General features: G+C 41.5%; 1 protein-coding gene across 3 annotated transcripts in view; it reads right to left on the minus strand.

Annotated features, from left to right (window-relative positions):
- Positions 1-23,626, minus strand: part of RPS6KA1 (ribosomal protein S6 kinase A1) — a 255,183-nt gene that overhangs the window by 102,783 nt on the left and 128,774 nt on the right. The window contains exons 1-2 of one of the 3 annotated variants that reach the window (XM_040338010.1): positions 9,920-10,063; positions 4,813-4,929 (exon numbers count right to left, since the gene is read on the minus strand). In XM_040338010.1, coding sequence (XP_040193944.1) covers positions 4,813-4,929; positions 9,920-9,961 — 159 coding nt within the window. In that variant the 5' untranslated portion in view covers positions 9,962-10,063. Of the gene's footprint in view, positions 1-4,812; positions 4,930-6,591; positions 6,734-9,919; positions 10,064-23,626 lie in introns of those variants that run through there. The other 2 variants (XM_040338008.1, XM_040338009.1) reach the window with 2 other exon arrangements.

Consider the following 23,626-nt stretch of genomic DNA (forward strand, 5'->3'; position numbering starts at 1 on the left):
AGCCAAAAAGATAATTGTGTCGATGTCCCAATATTTATGGACCTGACTGTATATCACATCCAGAGCCACCCCTCTGTCCAAGGTTTTACTTACCTCCTCATAAAAAGAAATCAGGTTTGACAACTTCTGTCTTTCATGAATCCATGCTGTCTGTTGCTTAAAATATTTTTTTCCAGCAAGAACTCGTCTACAGTACGTTATCTTTTATTGAACTCTCCAGCATCTTCCCAACTATAGACATTAAACTAACAAGTCTATAGTTATTTGCTAAAGACTTTGATCCCTTTTTAAATATAGGCACCAAATTGGCCCTACGCTGATCCTTTCAGGATCCTTGGGTGGATGCCATCTGGTCCAGGTAAAAAAATGGAAGGAAGGAATATACTGCACAATGCAAAGAAATGAATACAAAAATGGCTGCCAACACGGCTATAGACAAAAAAAGCAATATGAGTGGATATGAAAAAGTGGGAATGTTTTTATAATTGCATTAACAATATATAAAAACTATAAATATTAAACCGAATGTGATAAATTAAACCAAGTGAAAATGTCCAATAGACTTCACTATGTGAAAATAGTGTATAAACATCTACACCAGTAAAAAATAAATTTCAATAAAGTATAAATAAAAGTGACATATACAACATCCGAGAGTAAAGATGTGATCCAACACCCTTGAACAGAAGAATCCAATACAGGTGTGAATAGATGGAAACGGAATTGTCAAAGGCACCACCACCAATGATAGGAGGAGGCTTACCAGATGTTGATGACTTAGAGAGGCATATACCACCTGTGACAGACTCGCCTGGGACAGAGGCTTTTGGAGGGGACTGAATGCTAGCCTCTTGCCTTGCGATCATGGGCCCTGGCATTTGGGGGAACAGTGCTCTTTGTGAGCTGTATGCCTGGGACCCTGTAAATACCATTAGAGTGACTGATTCATACTGTTGGGACATACAGTGTAAGGAGATGCTAATGCCACCCCCTCCAGCCATCTGTCTGTTCTTTGTGCTAATTGACCCTGCTAGTGTGTGAAGATGTCCTGTGTTTACACTTATGATAATGTGTATTGTATAGCAGGTGAGCGAGGAGACGGGACGTCTACCCTGAAAGGTCATATCTATGAGTCGTCTAGTCTGGGTGAATGACTAGTTAATTAGCTCATGTTTATTAATGTTCTGGTTACCTCCTCTTTAACTGTATACAAGGTTGTATTCTTGGTTCTATTACACACTCCATGTTCAGCAGACAAAACAAGTCTCGTCTCGTTGTGTGCTTGAGAGCAGCTGGAATATCTTATATCTATATCCAGACTGATAGGAAGCGGTATATGACGGAAGCACTCAAGCGGAGTGTGGGACATTCCCTTACACCACCCAAGTCACGAAGGGCTTAATTGATTAGAAAACTCGATGGGTACAGCTGGTCCTGAATCCAACTGATAACTTAACATCAGCGATCTCAAACACCAATTAATTCCAGAAGGTGCATACAGTTGTTTACTTGTTGGAGAAAGAGGCTCAGTATCCACATAACATGTGTGATATAATGAAAAAAGCTTGCATAGCGTGATAACGTTTAGAGTAGTATTTAGATAAAAGTGAAAACTCACATTTCGATGATCATAGGCTTATATTAAAAGTACAGGTACATGAGCGATGTGTGAGAATGGGTCCACCCGACGCGTTTCTAAACAGTTGTTATCTGGGGTGTGGTCCCACCAGAACTCCAACGCTTTTATACATCTAATGACCCCAAGTGGGATGACCAAGACACCGGAAATTAACAGGGTGTGACATCACTTCCGGTCTGAAAACCGGAAGTGACAATGGCGGGACATGTCCTGCAAATTGTGTCAAAATACTATGTATACAAAGATCAGATGGCTAACATGACAATTATTAAGAATACAGCATATCCAGTGAACTCAAAATACGGCAGACATCGCCAGTTTACTATGGATGCAAGGATGCCATCAAAGTCTTGTTAAGAAAACGAGGCCGGGTGACGATACTTCCGCTCGTGCATCATTGCCCCTCCATGGACGCTCAACAAATTTAACACCTTTGTTGATATTCATAAGTATATTAGGAAAATTAATATAAAACGTTATAGCACTTCAAATCCAACCAGGAGTGTGGCGAGGGCAGCTACGTCAGGTACTGTTCATTCAGGGTTATCCAACCCTTCCCTTTTCAACCCTCCTACTCAGCTTGCTCATGCTATAAACATGTTTAGGGATTTGGTGCTGAAAGATCTTGCCAAATTGCCAACTAAAACAGGCCTCAAATATTTATGTGACAATAAGGATTTGGTCATTCGCCCTGCCGACAGAGGCATAATTTTACGGGACAAAGCAGATTACATGGGTGAAATGTCAATATTTTGAGTGATCAAGAAACGTACAAAGAGGTACCCAGTAATCCAACATCCAAATTTAAGAGAGAATTGACTAGTCTCATTGCTAAGGGTTTTGATTCCTCAATTTTAAATCAAAGAAAAATCGTTCCTTATTCCTTTGGCCAAGAATCCCTGTTATGTATTATTTACCTAAGGTTCATAAATCATAATCCTCTTCCTCCCCCTGGACGTCCCATTATAAGTGGGAGAGACTATTACCTCCAGAATAGGTAGATATATATATATATATATATATATATATATATAGATTTTACTCCAACCATCAGTTCGGAATGCCCCATCCTATCTGAAGGATACTAAGGATGTGATCAAACGTCTATCCACAATAACTGTAGAAGGTGATCTTATTATGGCTACAGCAGATGTAGCAACTCTGTACACCTGCATTCCACATCAGAGAGGAATGGAGGCAGCACATGAATTTCTGAAAAAAAGAGATGCAACTCTTGCTACACCTCAGGTTAATTTTATTGTGGAATTGTTGGAGTTTGCCACCCAACAATGTTTTTGGTTTGATGGACGTTTTTATTTACAGCAGAAGGGTGTGGCGATGGGAGCAAAATTTGCTCTGTTTAGCCAACCTTTTTATAGCCAAGTGTGAGGAGGATGTTGTCTATGCCATGGACTACCCACCGTTGAAACGGTGGGCCAGGTACATAGACGACATCCTCCTCCTATGGGCTGGTACCTCAGAAGCTCTGGAGATTTTTTTCTCTGTGCTTAACGAGAATGACAGGGGGGTTGCTCTGACATACGAATTTAGCCAGTCCTAAATACATTTCTTTGATCTTGAAATAGAAAGGTCAGACCAACAATTTAAGTTTAGCACTTATTTCAAAGCTACGGATAGGAACGGGTACATACAGACAGCTGCCACAATAAGTCATGGCTGAGGTCGGTTCCTAAAAGTAAATTCCTGCGACTTTGCAGGAATTGTACCGATAATGACACCTTCAAAATCCAAGCAAATATCCTTAGAGAAAGATTTCTCGATAAAGGATATAATTCCGTAGAAGTTGATAACGATTTGGTCAATGTTCCGAATACTGACCGGTCCTCACTGTTGGTGGATAAACCCCAACGAGAGAGAGACGACAATTTTAAATGGTCCTTCCTTACAGCCTTCTCGACACAACACAAACCAATTAAGGCCATTTTCTTATTATTTATAGCCTTTTTAAACTTATTTTTAGTCTTTTAAACTTATTGCCCATGGTAACATACTTTGCAGTGAGTTTACATACAGTCTTTGAAGAATTCCTATTTCTGTTATGTGTTCATCGATGCCAATATTCCCTCCCAGTCTAAATCTTGGAGAGAAGCCCTCATTCTTGGAAAATTTGCTCTCTTAAAGTGTTTATATTTCCGTATGTGTTTGTTGCTTACAGCGAACATTAAATAAAATCATTTAATGGTCACTGCTCCTCAGATATTCCTTTATATGAATATTGGTAATAAGCTCTGCACGGTTTGAGATTACCAGGTCCATCATTCCTAGTTGGGCCATCAAACGGGATCATAAAATGGTCTTTCAATAGGTTAATACATTTTTGTTCTTTAACTGTTCCAGCAGTGCCGTTACTCCAGTCAATTTCCGGGTAGTTAAAATCCCCCATCATCATCATCACTGTCCCAGCCCCAGTTTCACGGGGAACGGTCATCAGTGACAGTGTCACTAGGCAGAATAGGGGAATGCCTTGAACATCGAGTTGGGCGGCAGATTCAAATTTTCAAAGTTTGCCGACCCGTGCCATTCTGCCGACGTACAACGGCGTGCGGCAAGTGGTTAATCACCCCTGTTAGTGTCAAGTTGTTTGTCTCATCCATGTAAACTGATATATTCTGCTGGAGAGTTTAGGCTTTTGAAAAACAGACTTGCTGGCTGAATCATCAAAATTAAAAAGAAAAGAAAGAAAGCCTACAAAAAGGAAACTAATACAGCTACAACATCAAAGAATTGGTAAACTGCAATACAGGCATACCCCACTTTTAAGTACACAATGGGACCAGAGCATGTATGTAAAACGAAAATGTACTTAAAGTGAAACAATACATTTTTTCACTTCTAGGGTGTAGTGTGGGGTCAGGGACTGTAGTTGAGGTCTCAGGGGCTGTAGTGGAGTTGTCAGGGGCACACTGGAACAGGGCGGGCTATGCTCTCTGAGCTTCAGCTCCTTCTACTGCGACTGCAAAATGTCTGTACAGTACTTGTAAGGCACTTTACATACACTCGCGGGTATGTCCTTACTCGCGAGTGTATGTAAAGTGAGTGTACTTAAAGCGGGGTATGCCTGTATAATGTTTGCTTTTGAGTTTAATACTGCTTTAACTGAGCATTTAATAAAATAAACCCAATAGCAGCATATTATATTTGACTACACTTACCTTTCCAAAGGAACCTTGTCCAAGTACTTTCAAGAGGACAAAGTGTGACTGATCGGCCTTCTCAGAGCCTTCTTTGACATGGTGAGTAATAGCGATTTCCTTTACCACCATCTCATCCTGCAAAAAAATAAATAAGTAACTTTAGTGGAAGCAATAGGAAGGATGAAAACTTGCAATCAAAACCTTTATAAAAAGGGAAAGGTACTGGTCGAATGTCCCCCCCAAAAAATGGGAATGGGCGCCAACTGAATAAGCTTTAGCATGTGCATTTAAAATGTTATAAAATTAATGCAACTGTCGAATTACAAACTGGCCCTGACTTTACCTCACCAACTTTACACACTTAATAAACTGTCTAGTAATTAAATTGGTTGTAAAGGCTGAAGGCTTTTTACTTTCATGCATTCTATACATAAAAGGTAAAAACACCTTCAGTGTGCAGCTCCCCCCTCAGCCCCTCTGGCTCCCGCTGCTGTCAATCACAGCCAGCGAGGCCGGAGCAGGGGTTGAGCTTATGGACGCAAAGAGACCGATTGGGAGCGAGCATGCATTAGTGTCCCCCAAAGCAAGCGGTTTGCTATTGGGGCAAGGGAGAGGGGCCCAGAGCGCCGGCAGGGGACCAGAGAAGAGGAGGATCCGGGAGCTGCTCTGTGCAACTCCTGTACAGAGCAGATAAGGATAACATGTTTGTCATTTCTTTATTTTTTTTCATTCAATTTTTTCCTTTACAATTACTTTAAGCTTGCTAGGTATCAGTTTGTGATGTGCCTCAATCACACCTTCTTAGCATGTCATCTATTATACATATGGAAAGTTTTAAATACATCATCGAGTGGCACAATTAATCGTTAAGAATCGTTATTGCAATTTTTTCCCCCTTGTGATTTTGACAAAGGATTTTCAGGATTCTTTCTATGCAGAGAATTCTCTGCTGAAGCCGACAGCTGTCAAAATAAAAACACAACAGGCAGTATTACAACATTCCTCTGTGGAACGAACATTGTAATATTTTGTCCTTTAGATCTAAAGGAATTAACTTTGGTGTGTAAATGGAGGTTTAACCACTTAAAAATAAGTTAACTTTTTCTGACATTTGTTGGTTTCAAGTTAAAAATAATTTTTTGCTAGAAAATTACTTAGAATACTTTAGCAGAGACCCTAGAGAATAAAATGGTGGTTGTTGCAATACATTTTATGTCACACTATTTGCGCAGCAGTCTTTCCAATGCAATTTTTTGGGGAAAAAAAATACACTTTGATAAATAACAAATAAACCATAAAAGTTATACAATTTTTTTTGTATAATGTGAAAGAGGTTAGGCCGTGAGAATCCCGATCTTTATTCTTAGCAAAAAAAACAACAACATGATTCTCATTTTGTCCAGAATCGTGCAGCTCCAATACATGAATTTTACTGTACAATACATAATTTTTTTTACAAAAATGAGACCTGTAATGTATGTGTTAGGAGTATATGAATAAATGCAAAGGTTGGAGAAAAAAGCATTTTTGTCTGCTTTCCTTAAAACGAATAGTAGTATTTTAAGTCATACATAAAACACCACATCTGCGCACCACAAGGAAACATTTTAAAGTAAATTTAAGCATCACACACCACTTCTCAAAAACACAGGAAGTGGTAAAAACATCAACCAGTACATATAGCAACAAAATAGATAACTTTCCATATTTATGATAAATGATATACTTTTATTAGTCTACTTTTGCAGACCAAGTCTAAGTTTGATGATGCTACATAGCAAAAGTCCTGCTACTAACCTCATTGGCCTTCCGGTCTGTATCTGGTAGTGAAGGACATCGTGATTTGTCCCGGTGTTTTTTTTGTATCCAGATAGAAAGAAACGTCAAAAATCCGGGGATCTTAACCTCCTTCTCCATGGGCCCAATGCCCTCATCGAGAAGGACAGTAAGTGCGAAAAAGGAAGACTTTGACAACCTTATTAATACTCTTCTCAATTTCTTACTGCAGAAACTGAAAGCAGCTTGTAATACTTGAAAAGTCTGATTAAACTTCCGCTACCTCAACCTCAACAGCAAAGAGTTTATGTGAACCAATGAGATGACACACTATGCTGAACATCCTTTTCCATTACCAGTATAGGGGCCTATTTATTAATAACTTGCAAAACAGCACTGCAACTTCCTTTAATGGTTTTCTGACAGAATCTTTAGTGATCATCATAGCCAAAAAAGACTGACAAGTGGCAGCTGAAAAATGAAGCAGCTGATAAGAGAAACCAGTAAATGGATTTGATCAAACCAAAAAGAAAAAGTCAGGAAAACTTCTAGCAGACTGCCTAATCTATAGTCAACCAAATAAAAACAGTTATTTATCTGAGGGGGAATTAAAATGTCTTTTTATTGTGCTGAAATATACAAAATTAAGTAATATACTGTTACACAAGTAGATTTTTAACCTGGGAGAAGAAAATTAAAACAAAAAACGAAACCACTGAATAATCTTTAATAATTGCATTAATATGCAAAACGGTGGCTCAGAAATCTTTGATTGCCACCAAGGTCCAAGAAACCAGCTACAAGATCTTGACTAGGTGGTATAGAATTCCCATGGCCTTACACCGCATTTTTCCACAGGTACCAGACATGTGTTGGCGATGCAACGCTGATCGAGGCACAATGTTCCACATTTTCTACATTTGCCCAAGAATCAAACCGTTTTGGCAGGGGGTGACCTCTACCATTAAGGATTTGACCAATGCGGATCTAGCAGGAAACCCGGCGCCGTGTTTTTTGCACCCCACAACACGGCCCCTCAAAAAAGATAAGGCCTCTCTCACGATCCAGCTGATGAATGCTGCAAAGGCCTGTATTTCTCTGCGTTGGAGATCTGTGATTCCACCCTCGAGCTCTCTTTGGTACTCCAAAATAAATGAAGTTAGGCACATGGAGGAATTTACTGTAACCCTATACAATCGGGAGGAGACCTTTCGGGACACCTGGAGGCCATGGCAACATTTTGTATATACGGATTCCCATTTCCAAGAGATTTCGTAACCTGGGTGAATTCCTGGGTTTTGCCCAATTTTGGCCATGGGCAAGTGACCCCTGCTATCCTACTTTTCTGGTCTTGCTTCTCTTCACTCCCCCCTTTCTCCCCCTCCACCCTTCCTTTGTAATTTTTCCTTTTTTACCCCCTCTTTTTCCTCTTTGTAGCCAAGTCCCCCAAAGACACTTTTTCTTGGCCCCTGGGGACATTTCTTAGAGGCGCTATTTGTTGCCTCTAGCTACACCAGTAGTTCTGTTGGCCGATAACCGATTTAAAGCTTGTTCGCCAAGCTCTGTTTTGCGGTTTGTTTTACTGGTTATATGCTTATTAGAGCTGAGCAGTCCATATTATGCACAATTTACACTGCATGTTGGCTATCCATGTACCCCTTTATGCTCTTTCCTGCTTGGCTTGTGCTGTACAATTCTGAGTGCACAAACAAAAAGATAATAATTAAAAAATAAATAAAAAAGCAAACGATGCAGAAGAAAAAAGAAATAGGTACAATTAAAAAAATGCCATGTGGAATAGAATACAAATAGCAGCCCATATATGATTTGACCCCCCCCCCCCCCATCATCTACACATTCAAGGTGGATGGACGAATCCTCCCCACTGAGCCTTTGTATTCCGACAACGGGGAGACTACCCTGTCGTCAGAATACACTGATGAGTGCTGCCGGCTATAGCCAGCAGCGCTGATCAAGAAGACATTTTCCAACAGGCCGCTTATATTGAAGTTGATCGGTAGGTTGACTGCTGTACAAGTGCCACCCTGCCCATACAGCAACATTTGGCCAGGCTCCGCTAAACCAGACAAATTTTGATCCACGTCTGGCCGACTTAAGGGCTCCAGCACAAGTTTAACCTTATTGCTGGTATATTTCCTCCATCCAGGAAACCCAGGTGCAACATGCCAGTCTGCCATTGGCACGCATAGCCTTCTGCTGCTGCATTTGCCCATCAGGGACTGCACCCGTTCAACGTAAATTGTCAGCATACTTACTCTGCTCGTGCAAAGCTTACAGCCTGCTATTGACATGACTGGCTGTGTACTGCTGTACTCGTGTATACAACAGGTGCTATCGTAAAACACAAATACAGCATACAGGCTTATGCAAAAAATTCTGCAGGCATCACCCCGGTATAGTTCTTTTAAGAGCTGTAAGTCTTCTCAATTGCCATTACAAGAAGCGGGAGGGGGGGGATGTCCCCCGCCGGCTGGCAAGACAGCAAAGCCGAGACCGGCTGTTCACAATAGTAACATGGAAGGCGATGACATCACTTTTGGTTTACCTGGAAAACACTGGCGCCATTTAAAAAAATTAAAAGCATTCACAAACATAAATGTTGGTGTTCTGAATACTTTTAAATGCAGAGAAGGCATTTGGGGTCTTACAGACCCCAGCTCTCTCCATAGAGATGGCGTGTCACATGCCTATTGCTGTCACAAAGATGTTTACATTCCTTGAGACAGCAATAAAAGTGATAACAACATTTTTTAAATGAAAAGCAACAGTGTTAAAACAAAAGTGCCCCTCCTGTGCTTGCACGCAAAGGCAAGCGTGCGCTTTGGTCACACACGTACGCAAACAGCGATCGCCCCACATGTGAAGTATCACCGCAATGTCAGATCATGTTCAGTAATTCTAGCATCAGACCTCTGTAAATCTAAAGTGGTAACTTGTAAAGACTTTTAAAGTGTCGCCTGTGGATAGTAAAATGTATGTTTGTCACCATTGCACAGGCAGGGGTGCCGAAATTAATCGCTGCATTGCGATTCGGGTGTCCCCAATGCGGCATCAATGCATGCGCCTGGGAAAATCGATTTCCGGGAGACTTACACCACCCCTCCCGGGAGAGCACTCCGAGCCGGTAACCCCTTTGGCAGTGACTCGGTATTAGGAAAATGAACATCATAATGACCTGAACACCACAAAGCAAATGGAACTCAAAACCAACAGAACTGGCCTCCAGGTCCTATGTTGTATTTCCCTTTACTTCAGGCTGCCAGAGAAAACAATGTCACCAATATCCAAATTGAACGCAACTACAAGACTCACAACATGCAGGACTTGCCTCTTTCATTTTCGCTTTCGGCCGGAAAATCTGCTTCAACATCTTCAGCCCAAGTTATGTAGCAGCATTAGGTTTCTGCTTAAATCATAAATACCCCGCCATGCAGGGCACAGGCTACCATCGCTGGGCATATAACAGCTAGGTGAGTGTATAAATAACATCTGGGTGTGTTTCCTCAGTTAAAGGAAGAAACAAAATTAAGAAAGAAAAAAAAGGGGAAATATTGCAATTTCCTCCACAAAAGCAGAAACCAAAAAAAAAAAACTGTCCATAACACAGTGTGTGAACAGGAGTTGATAAGTGAGAAAGCAAATAAGTAGAGAAAGGGTCAACAGGGATGCAGTGGGAGAGGTGAAGTGTAGAACTGGCCATAAGTATTTCCAGGACGTATACTGATATGATATATACCATACTGCATAATTAAGACAAATATGCTTATTAACTGGAAATTTACACGTAGACATTTCCCAGGGAGTGGAGGCTTAGATGCAAAGTACCAATTACAACAAAAAAAAACACAAAATGCATCTCTGGCCACATGCAGTACTGCACACCTCAAAGGCTTGAATCCTGCTGGTCTTGCGAGACAGCGCTCGCAAATTGAGTCAGGATTTATAATAAAAATAAACTTGTAAACTGCATTACTCGCAATCCGAGATGCATGTATGCATGTATGTATGTATGTATGTATGTATGTATGTATGTACACACATATATTTATTATTATTATATACACACACACACTACCAAAAGTATTGGGACACCTGCCTTTATACACACACATTAACGTTAATTGTCCAAAATGTCTTGGTATGCCGACGCCTTAAGAATTCACTTCACTGGAACTAAGGAGCCTTCTAAGGGTACCAAGCCCAACCCAACCCCTAAATAACAACCCCACACCATAATCCCCTCTCCATTCTGTAACACCCTCTGTGTACAGAATTCCTCAATGTATTCATATTGCATTTTACAGAAAGTTACTGAGCTGCAGATTGAAAAGGAAAGGAGATTTTTAACCACTTAACGCCCGCCGCACGACTATTTACGTCCGCAAAATGGCACGGACAGGCAGATGGGCGTATATATACGTCCTTGCCTTTCCGCGGGTCGGGGGTCCTATCGGGACCCCACCCGCTGCGTGCGGCTTACCTCGGGGAGCGATCCGGGACGACGGCGCGGCTATTCGTTTATAGCCGCTCCGTCGCGATCGCTCCCCGGAGCTGAAGAACGGGGAGAGCCGTATGTAAACACGGCTTCCCCGTGCTTCACTGTGGCGGCACATCGATCGTGTCATCCCCTTTATAGGGGAGACACAATCGATGACATCAGACCTACAGCCACACCCCCCTACTGTTGTAAACACACACTAGGTGAAGCCTAACACGTTCAGCGCCCCCTGTGGTTAACTCCCAAACTGCAACTGTCATTTTCACAATAAAGATAATAAAGAATGCAATTTAAATGCATTTTTTGCTGTGAAAATGGTCCCAAAAAAGTGTCCGCCATAATGTCACAGTCACGAAAAAAAATCGCTGATCGCCGCCATTGTTAGTAAAAAAAAAAAAATGCAATAAAAATATCCCCTATTTTGTAAACGCTATAAATTTTGCGCAAACCAATCGATAAACGCTTATTGCGTTTTTTTTTACCAAAAATAGGTAGAAGAATACGTATCGGCCTAAACTGAGGAAAAAATAAATGTTATGTTTTTGGGGGATATTTATTACAGCAAAAAATATTGAATTTTTTTCAAAATTGTCGCTCTATTTTTGTTTATAGCGCAAAAAATAAAAACCGCAGAGGTGATCAAATACCACCAAAAGAAAGCTCTATTTGTGGGGAAAAAAGGACGCCAATTTTGTTTGGGAGCCACGTCGCACGACCGCGCAATTGTCTGTTAAAGCGACGCAGTGCCGAATCGCAAAACCTGCCCTGGGCATTTAGCTGCCTAAAGGTCCGGGGCTTAAGTGGTTAATAACACAATATGACTTGTTGCAATTGTATTTGCCAATTTTATTTTCCACAAAAGTGGAATTATCTTTTAAAATTACGATTATTTTGTTCTTAAAGGGGTTGCAAAGGTTAGTTTTTTATTTTCTAAATGGGTTCCTTTAAGCTAGTGCATTGTTGGTTCACTTACCCTTTTCCTTAGATTTCCCTTCTAAATGTTCTAGCTGACTAACCCCCAGACAGAACGGCTTGGATGAGGAGAAACGGGAAGTGAGAAATTCAGACAAAGAAAAAAACATTTAGAAGGGAAATCGAAGAAAAAAGGTAAGTGAACCAACAATGCACTAGCTTAAAGGACCAAAATAAAAAAAACTTTTACAACCCCTTTAATCATATTGCAAAATCATTATCCAAGTTAAACTTATTCCTCAATTAGTTTTATGAATGAATAAAATGTATTTTTTTCAGCCCTTGAATATTAGTAAAATATACAAATTGGCCCTCATACTGGAATATTTGGAGACCACTGTCCTACGGGATGATGATTTTGTCACGTTTTGCATTTTCCCACTGCCGGCGGTCTATGTAGGCTATGTGTACATGAAGCCTAAGTTGGGCTTTAACCACTTAAGGACCGCCTCCTGCACATATACAAATCGGCAGAATGGCACAGGCACGTACAGGTATGTCCCCTTTAAGTGCCCAGCCGTGGGTCGCAGGCACGCGCCCGTGACCCTGTCCGAAGCTCCGCGGCCGGTGTCCCGCGATCGGTCACAGGAGCAGAAGAACGGGGAGAGGTGTGTGTAAACCCACCTTCCCCGTTCTTCACAGTGTCACTGATAGTCTTTCCCTATATCAGGGAACAGACGATCAATGACGTCACAAGTCCAGACCTGCCCCACTACAGTTAGAAACACATGAGGTCACAAATAACCCCTACAGTGCCCCCTAGTGGTTAACTCCTAAACTGCAATTGTCATTTTCACAGTAATCAATGCATTTTTATAGCACTTTTTGCTGTGAAAATTACAATGAAAATGACAATGGTCCCAAAAATGTGTCAAAATTGTCCGATGTGTCCGCCATAATGTCGCAGTCACAAAAAACAAAACAAAAAATGCTGATCGCCGCCATTACTAGTAAAAAAAAAAAAAAAAAAAAAAGCCATAAAACCATCTCCTATTTTGTAAACGCTATAAATTTTGCGCAAACCAATCGTTATTAAACGCTTATTGCGTTTTTTTCCCCCCCAAAAATAGGTAGAAGAATATGCATCGGCCTAAACTGAGGAAAAAAAATAATTTTTTTAATATCTTTTTTGGGGATATTTATTATAGCAAAAAGTAAAAAATTGATTTTTTTTCAAAAATGACGCTCTATTTTTGTTTATAGCGAAAAAAAAAAAAAAAACAGCAGAGGTGATCAAATACCACCAAGAGAAATCCATTTGTGGGAAAAAAACGCCAATTTTCTTTGGGAGCCACGTCGCACAATCGTCAGTTAAAGCGACGCAGTGCCGAATCGCAAAAAGGGGCAAGGTCCTTTAGCTGCATAATGGTCCGGGTCTTAAGTGGTACGGTTCAGGAGGGAGATGGCATTTGCCCGTCCCCACCCCCTTTCCTGACTGGCCGGTCTGCGTGCTCGGATAAGGGTCCGGTATGGATTTTTTCGGCGAAGGGGGTTCCCCTTGAAATCCATACCAGACCCAAGGACCTGGTAATGCTCCTAGAGGGGGAACCCATGCCGTTTTTTTATTTAAAATTTGGCATTGAGTTCCCCCTCCTGGAGGCGATTTCAAGTCGTGTTGTAAGTCACGTTGTGATTCATACTCAAATCGTGTTCAAGTTGCCTCCCAAAGTCTTGCTGAAAGTCGTGTTGCCCCAGTGTAGATCGGCTCTGTGTTTGGCTGAAGCTATTTATTATCAATCAACTGTGTTTACTCTATTTAAATCATAATCACAATAGAAACTACCCAAATGACCCTTCTCAAAAGTTTACATATCCTGGTGATTTTAGCCTGATAACATGCACACAAGTTGACACAAAGGGGTTTAAATGGCTATTAAAAAGGTAACCATCTCACCATCCTCATTTGCTTGAAATTAGTGTGTGTATGTATGTACAGTGCGTTGCGAAAGTATTCAGCCCCCTTGAACTTTGCGACCTTTTGCCACATTTCAGGCTTGAGTGCCCCTGGAAGAAGTCAGCGATCTGACGAAACGGCGTAGGGAGGAGAGGCGTGCTGACGTCACCATAGTATACCTCGCTGCTATCCGGAAGGACGGGTGGATAGTGAGAGCCGGCCGGCTACAGCATTATTACACGCACTATTTTATTCTAAACATGTGAGTGCAATCTGTTTTTATACAATACATTTTATGTGACGGTATTACACTATGTCAGCATCTTTCCTTTTCGGGTCATCCATATTGGGGAGACTTGCTTGAGGACATAAAGGTGGAACATATGAAAACATCGAACAAAAGTTGCCAGGAAATTCTAAGCAGGGCTGCTAGCCACACACGCATATGATCTCATTAACAGAGATCAACTTGAGTCGGTAAGCAGATAGGAGATAAGAGGTGGAGGTTTTCATCTATCCTACTTTCTGGCACGGTTTCCTTTGGACTTGTTTGGCACATCTTTAAGAAATTTCTTTGGAACCTCACAGGAATTTGGATTTTTTATGGACTATTGCTATTCACATTAATTATCAATATTTGTTGACCAATCAAGGTCACAGTTTTGTGTCTGCACAGGTGATTTTGTGCACACGATTTGTGTTTGAGCAATTTGTTTATTTACTATTTTTTCACTTGATTAGTAGAGGATTCATGCAGCGCAGTTTATTTTAATTTTATTTGCATTCATCAGACAGGAAGCTGCGCATGGGACATTCCAACATGACAATGATCCAAAGCCCAAGGCCAATTCGACCTGTCATTGGCTATAGCAGAAAAAAGTAAAGGTTCTGGAGTGCCCATCTCAGTCTCGTGACTTCAATATCATTGAGCCACTCTGGGGAGATCTCAAAACATGCAGTTCATGCAAGGCAGCCCGAGAATTTACAGGAACTGGATGCTTTTTGCCAAGAGGAATGGGGAGCTTTACCATCTGAGAAGATCAAGAGCCTCATCCACAAATACCACAAAAGACTTCAAGCTGTCATTGATGTAAAAAGGGGGCGAAACACAGTATTAAGAACTAGGGTGTGTAAACTTTTGATCAGGGTCATTTGGGTAGTTTCTATTGTGATTATGATTTTAAAAAAAAGTAAACAGTTGATTGATAATAAAATTGCTTCAGCCAAACACTAACCATTAGTGAAAGAAAAGTTTTTGGTATTCATATTCTCTGAAAAATGGCCAGGAAATCATAAATTCTGCCAGGGTATGTAAACTTATGAGAACGACTGTAGGTCTACAGATTTCAGTAAAAAAACCTTAACAGAAAATAGTTAAAAAAAAAAAAAAATCACAGTACTACAGATAGTGAGTAATACACAATAAAAAATATGTCAAAGAGGTCTGACTTTCACATGCCTCAGCTGTGATCTGTACAGAACAACATTCCCTTCTTTGTGCCTGCTTACTGTCATTAAGGCACCAGAGAGGGAAAAATCTGCAGGAGCCAAACTGCGTGTAATCTTAGGTTGCAAGATGACATAGGAATATGACTGAAGTCAAGGCAGACAAACAGCAAAACATATATCCTATTTAACCACTTCAGCCCTGCAAGATTTTGCTTCTCATTGACTGGGCCATTTTTTCAGATTCGGCACTGCGTCGCTTTAACTGACAATTGCGCGGTGGTGCAACGCTGTAACCAGACAAAATGGACGTCCTTTTTTTCCCCACAGAGCTTTTTTTTTGTGGTATTTGATAATCTCTGCGATTTTTATTTTTTGCGCTATAAACAAAAAAACAGCAAAATGTTTGAAAAAAAAAAAATCACAATATTTTGTATTTTTGCTATAATAAATATCCCTATTTTATTTTTAAACAAGCAATTTTTTTCTCAGTTTAGGCCAATATGTATTCTTCTACATATTTTTGGTAAAAATCGCAATAAGCGTATATTGATTGGTTTGCGCAAATGTTAAAGCGTCTACAAAATAGGGGATAGATTTATAGCATTTTTGTTATTTTTTTTACTAGTAATGGTGGTGATCTGCGATTTTTAAATCGGGACTGCGACATTATGGCGGACACTGACATATTTTTGGGACCATTGGCATTTATACAGCGATCAGTGCTACAAAAATGAACTGATTACTGTAAAAATTTCACTGACAGGGAAGGGGTTAACACTAGGGGAGATCAAGGGGTTAATTGTGTTCCCTGTGTGTTCTAACTGAAGGGGGGAGGGCATAGAATAAGGAAAATTACAGATCGTGGTTCCTAGCTATTAGGAACTCACGATCTACATTTCCTCAGCTCACAGAACAGGGATGTGTGTATTTATACACACACATCACTGTTTTGCCTCTCGTGCCCGGAGATGGCTCAGTGCTGGCGGTCATTGCGACTACCGGTCATGAGCATCGGCACTCCTGCGATGCAGCGGGTGGGCGCTTGCGTCTGCTAGCCCACTTAAAGCGACCAATGTGCAGCTACGACGGTTCGCCCAGCAGAGCCAACCTGCCGCAGTATAACTGTGGGGGCAGGTCCGCAAGCGGTTAATGTAGTTTACAAAAAAAATAATCTTTTCCAGTCTCATTTTCTTTAAAGTGTATTCCCAAATATTATCCTAATTTACTCCCAACCCTTTCCCCACAGAATCATGTCCCAACATTTTTTATTTAACCACTTCCAGCCCAAGGACGTCATATGACGTCCTGGACTTTCAGTGAGGATATCTGAAAGATGCCTGCAGCCACAGGCATCATTCAGATATCCATCTCTTCAGCCGACGAATCCCTGCACCATAAGAACGATCATAATCATGATCGTTCTTATAGGCGGCGGGAGGGGACGCCCCCCCCCCTCCCGCCGCTTCTCCGGGCTCTCCTTTGCCATCGGAGACCCGGAGAAACGATCCGCCGGCGTCCGATGGAAACCATATAGAGTAGACTGGTGACCAGATGTTCACCAGTCATCTCTATGATCGTCGGAGGCCCGAGCGCGATGTTATGATGTCACGCCCGGGTCCTGGAATGTAAACACAGCTCTTAGATCTGTGAATTTTTTTTTCCACTATCTAATGCTTTCCAGCCTGGAGGAGAGATGTGGGGTCTTATTGACCCCGCATCTCTCCCTAAAGAGTACCTGTCACAAACCATTCCTATTCCTTGTAATAGGAATAAAAGTGATCAAAAAAAAAAAAAATGTAAAAAAAAAAGTGTAAAAATAAAAGAAATTGAGTAAAAAAAAAAAAAAAAATTTTTTAAACGCCCCTATCACCGGTAGCTCGCGTTTAGAAGCGAGCACACACGCAAGTCCCGCCCACATATGTAAACGTCGTTCAAACCACACATGTGAGGTATTGCCGCGTGCGTTAGGGCGCCAGCAACAATTCTAGCACTAGACCTTCTCTGTAACTCAAAATTTGTAACTTGTAAAAAAAAAAAAATAAGCGACGCCTATGGAGATTTTTAAGTACGGACGTTTGGCGCCATTCCATGAGTGTGCGCAATTTTAAAGCGCGACATGTTGTTAGGTATCTATTTACTCGGCGCAACTTCATCTTTCACATTATACAAAAAAATTGGGCTAACTTTACTGTTTTGTTATTTTTAATTCACAAAACCGTTTTTTTCCCCAAAAAAAAGGCGTTTGAAAAATTATTGCGCAAATACTGTGCAATGGCCGGCATTTTATTCCCTAGGGTGTCTGCTAAAAAAACATATAGTGTTTGGGGGTTCTGAGTAATTTTCTAACAAAAAAATTATGATTTATGCATGTAGGAGAGAAGTGCCAAAATAGGCCCGGTATGGAAGTGGTTAACCTTTTTCCCATAGCAAGACATGTTAATTACTCCCTGTGACATCATCCTCATCATCACCAGTGCTTCGTGTCCCTCTTAAGAGAGACTCGCCAGAAATGTATGACCCAAGATGCATAATGGATCAACAAGCGCTTTATGAACTGTGAGAGTCCACCACTCTGTGCCAAACCAGGACCAAGCATTTCCACACCAGATTGGTCTGTATCAATGCATCTCAGAAATAAGGACAGAGAGAAACACACAGCACAATCCATTTGATAAATATATCCAGAATACCATGAAAAAGATTGTGTTACACTCACATGTTCCGATACCCGAACCGGTGCCCACTGTATTCAGCGATGGCATTACTAAAGAGCTGCCGTTGTTCCAGGACCTGAAACCAGAGTGCACTCTACTCCTGAGAAGTGAAGTAGGTGCCCTCACACCTGTCTCAATGACTTTTGCCTATAGAGGGGCATTTTCAGGAAGCTACAAAACAAACAAAAAAAGGGGGGGGGGGTTGTTTTATGATGTATATTTCTGCGTTTTTCTGTCCTCATTTCTGAGGGACATTGATGCAGACCAATCTGTTGTGGAAATCTTTGGCACAGTGTCAGACTTTCACTGTTCATAAAGCACTTATTGACCCATTAGTCATCTAGGGTCGTAAATTCCTGGTGAGTCTTTACCTAAGAGGGGCACGTGGCACTGTGACATGGTTTGCAGTTCTAAGCACAAAATTTATTTTGCAACTGGGAACACATCACAGAGTGAACTAAAGCATTGCACATGATTTATGGACACAATCTGGAGCACAGTAATGTTGGGATCGTTTTCAAAGAAAGATCACACTTGGATTGTTTCACTTAGTGGAATGTTTGCATGAATACAATGTAATATTTAACTATTACCGTATAATTAAAACCGCTTTGAGCAGGTTTATTGTTTAGTTTTCATGTGTCCCTGGCGCTGCTAAATTGAGCATTATATTGCGTACACCAAAATTCATAAAGGTTCCATGCACATTTTTTAAGCTCCTAGAAGTGATTAGCAGATAAATTGTGTTATCCTATGTATCTATGCACATTACTTTCTTGGAGCAGAAACGCTCCTAAAAACGCTACCAAATAACTTTTTTTTTTTTTACTTTTCTTTTACTACAAAAAACGCAAATAAAAACGCCAACGCTCCTAAAAGTCTGCTGAAATGCTACCAATGTTTTCTTTATCCAGCCTTTTTTCTGGCAGGAAAAAAGTTGGTTAAGAAAAAAAAAAAAAAACGCAATAAATGCCATGTATTGCACAAGCGTTTATGCACGTTTGCACATTAACCCCTTTCCGCCGAGCGTATGCATATATACGGCTTTCGGGAGTTATACTGGGATGATGCCCGCAGCTGCAGGCATCATCCCGGAGGAGCTGGAGGGGACATTCCGCCCCCCCCCCCTCCCGCTCTGACCAGACCTCCCGTCTCACTTCCAATCTCCTGAATGTAAACATGGAAGCAACGTCACTTCTGGTTTACTCGGCTGCCAATGGCGCTGGATTTAAAAAAAAAAATACAGTATTCAGAATTGCCGCTTTTGGCGATCTGAATACTTTGAAATGCAAAGGAGGAATTGGGTGTCTTTTAGACCCCCGATCTCTCCATAAAGAGTACCTGTCACCACCTATTCCTGTCACAAGGGATGTCAACATTCCTTGTGACAGCAATAAAAGTGATCACATTTTTTATTTTACTTTATTAAACCTAATTTAATAATATAAAAAGAAATAAGAAAACAAATATTAACCACTTGCCGACCTCCTCATGTAAATATACGTCAGCAGAATGGCACGGACAGGCACATGCACGTACCTATACGTCCTCTGCTTGACGTGGGTCCGATCGGGACCACCCCGCATACATGCGGCGGTCGGTAAGCCTCGGGGAGCGATCCGGGACGACGGCGCGGCTATTCGTTTATAGCCACCCCGTCGCGATCGCTCCCCGGAGCTGAAGAACGGGGAGAGCCGTGTGTAAACACGGATTCCCCGTGCTTCACTATGGCGGCGCATCGATCGAGTGATCCCTTTTATTAGGGAGACTCGATCGATGTCAGTCCTACAGCCACACCCCCTACAGTTGTAAACACACACAAAGTGAACCCTAAATGTTACAGCACCCCCTGTGTTTAACTCCCAAACTGCAACTGTCATTTTCACAATAAAGAATGCAATTTAAATGCATTTTTTGCTGTGAAAATGACAATGGTCCCAAAATTGTCCGAAGTGTCCGCCATAATGTCGCAGTCACGAAAAAAAAAATCGCTGATCGCCGCCATTAGTAGTAAAAAAATAAAAAAATGCAATAAAACTATCCCCGATTTTGTAAACGCTATAAATTTTGCACAAACGAACCGATAAACGATTATTGCAATTTTTTTTCCCCAAAAATAGGTAGAAGAATACGTATCGGCCTAAACCGAGGAAAAAAATAATTTTATATATGTTTTTGGGGGATATTTATTATAGCAAAAAGTAAAAAATATTGCATTTTTTTCAAAATTGTCGCTGTATTTTTGTTTATAGCGCAAAAAATAAAAACCGCAGAGGTGATCAAATACCACCAAAAGAAAGCTCTATTTGTGGGGAAAAAAGGACGCCAATTTTGTTTGGGAGCCACGTCGCACGAGCGCGCAATTGTCTGTTAAAGCGACGCAGTCCCGAACTGTAAAAACCCCTTGGGTCTTTAGGCAGCATATTGGTCCGGGGCTTAAGTGGTTAAAGCACCCCCATCCCTGCGAGCTCGCTCAGCAAAGGAAACACATACAGAAGTCGTGATTGTCAGAGCGAGAGCAATAATTCCTCTAACTCTAACCTGGTAACCGCAAAAAAAAAAAAAAAATGAAAGCGTCGCCTATGGAGATTTTTAGGTACCGTAGTTTGTCACCATTCCACGAGTGCATACAATTATAAAGAGTGACATGTTTGGTATCTATTTACTTAACATTGCGTAACATCTCACATTATACAAAAAAATTGGGCTAACTTTACCATTTTTTTTATTTTTTTTTAAGATTCATGAAAAAGTTGCGTTTAAAGCACTGCTGCACAAATACAGTGTAACATAAAATATCGCAACAATTGCCATTTTATTCTCTGCTAAAAAAAAAATATATATATATATATATATAATGTTTGGGGTTCTAAGTAATTTTCTAGGAAAAAATACGTATTTTAACGTGTAAACACCAAAATGTCAGAAATAGGCTTAGGCATGAAAGGGTTAATACATTTAAAATTTTACATTTTAAATGGAATAGTAAATTATTATTATGGTTAATGGAGAATGCATTAACATGCAAATGTGCCTAAATGCATCTTGTTTTCTGCTCAAAAGCTCCTCTCCTTTATGTGTTGTGGTGTTGTGATTAACTTGTTTTTCAGCCTGTAAAGGCTCCTATTCTAATATGCCTGTAAATGCCAATACGTGCATGGACACACAGGCTAACACAGAGGTGCTTTTACAGGCAGAAAAGAACAAAACACCAAATGCCTGTAAAAGTGGGATTTTTTTTTAAGACCAGTATGCATGAGCCCAGTATGCATGAATTTTGAATCTCTGTGCTCAAACAGTTATAATAAAATTTGGCCACTGGTTTCATACTAGAACCTGATAGTTAAACAGTGTTTGCATTATATAATTAGTACACGCTTTTATTTATTTTTTAATAAAACTACATAACGTTCTTTTAACATAAAAACAAATTATTTCAGCAATGCAGCAGAGAAATCTTTTAGACCCCTTTTACACCGTAGGTGTTTTTCAGGCGCTTTAGCATTAAAAATAGCGCCTGTAAAGCACCTGAAAAAAAGCCCCATCTGCAGTCACAGTGGGTTGCTGCGCTGGCAGGACATAAAAAAAAAAGTCCTGCAAGCAGCTTCTTTGAGGCGCTTTAGGAGCGGTGAATAAGGCAGCTTACCTGTAGGTAAAAATGAATATCTCCTAAACCTGTTAAAGGAGATATTCACTTTGCATGCATTTGCTGACGTCAGCGGTGCATGCGCTCTGCAGGTCTGGCAGACACCCGCGCCCATCATCGAGACCCCAGGCACTCACTGCGCCAGAACCGCAAACCCAGAACAAACAATGAGGGAACATGGGAGCTCCCCCAGTGGTGACCGGAAGGTGATGTGGGGGCCTCGTTCTAAGGCAGGGGTGTCCAAACTTTTTTCAAAGAGGGCCAGATTTGATGAAGTGAACATGTGTGAGGGCGAAAATTTGGTCTAAGTGTGTTTGACCGAGCACCAATACACTGCCCAACAAGAATTCTCTTGCCTTTGTGGCTGTGTGTGGTGAAGAGATGAGCTTGGGCGTATTATTTGGATATACCGTATTAATTGGTGTATAACACACACCTTAACTTTAAGAGCGAAGTGTCAGGATTTTTTTTTTTTTAATAAAGAACTGAAGCAAAATAAGGGTCAGTGCCCATCTGCAGCCTCACAAGTGCCCATCTGCAGACCCACCATTGCCATGAATGCACCCGCCATTGCCAGCAATGCAGCACCATATTTGCCAGGAATGCACTCACGAGTGCTAAAAATTATTACAGGAGAAACTCCTGTTTACACAGCGGCCTCTTTAATAGAAAGTCCCGCCTCCTTTGATGGACAGAACAGTCGTCCAATTGCAGCGCAGGACTTCCTATTACAGAGGCCGCCCTTAAACAGGAAATACTCCTGTGTGTATGGCGGCGGCGCACATCCTGCCTCCTCCCTGTCCCGTTCCAAGGCATATACATCTTTTGTGGCCCCGGTGCTGGGAGATCGTCGGGGCCACAAAAGATATGCATGTCTAAATAACCCGGCGGGCCGTTCAAAACCGGAATGCGGGCCGGACTTTGGACATGCCTGCTCTAAGGTAAGTATCTCATAAGAAGTTAGTATGCGATGCATAGCACATTATGCCTTTGCCCTACAGGTTGTTGTTTTTTCCGGGTATACAACAGTTCATAGGTGGCCCTGGCCATTGGTTGTTGAGGTCTGCGGGCAGGAGGCTTATCGGAATCTGGGGGCCCCCCCACCCTATGTGAATGAGTATGGGGTACATTGTACGCCTACCAATTCACCTGAAAAAAAAAAAAAAAGTGTAAACACACACACACACACACACGTTTTTAAAAGTAATTTGCTAGGTAGCTCCCGGGGTCGCTTCCGACTTCTCCGCTCTCTCTCTCCGGTTCTTCTCCCTCTGTCTTCTGCCGGATCTCCTCCACTATCATATGCTCTTTTGCATGCTCTTTCCCAGTCTTCTCCGCTGTCTTCTTCCCCCTGCTATTCTTCCAATGTTGACACAACACTATCTCCCTCTCTAATGCCCGGTGCAAGGTGTGCCACTACTTATATTGGCATGGGGCGGGGTCACCGGAGGCCCGTCCCTTATGACATCACCACCCACTATTCCCCCGGGTGGTGAAATCATAAGGGGCAGGGCCTCCAGATGACATCTTGGCATGGGCGGGGTCACCGTGTAAGCAGTGGCATTAGAGCGGGAGAGAGCGTCGTGTCAACATGGGAAGAGCAGAGGGGAGAAGACAACGGAGAAGACCGGGGCAAGAGCAAGCAAAAAAAAAAAAAAAAAAAAAAGAAAAATCGGAAAAAAAAGCAGAAGATATCGGAGGAGACCCGGCAGAAGACACAGGGAAAAGAACCGCAGAGAGAGCGGAGAAGAGCCGGAGAGGGGAAAAGTCGGACGAGTCACCCGGAGCTGCCTAATAAAATTACTTTAAAAACCTGTAGCGTGTTATTTTTTACATTTTTTTTTCCAGGTGAATGGGTAGGG

The sequence above is a fragment of the Rana temporaria genome, chromosome 2 (genome assembly GCF_905171775.1).
Source record: "Rana temporaria chromosome 2, aRanTem1.1, whole genome shotgun sequence".
Lineage (NCBI taxonomy): Eukaryota > Metazoa > Chordata > Amphibia > Anura > Ranidae > Rana > Rana temporaria.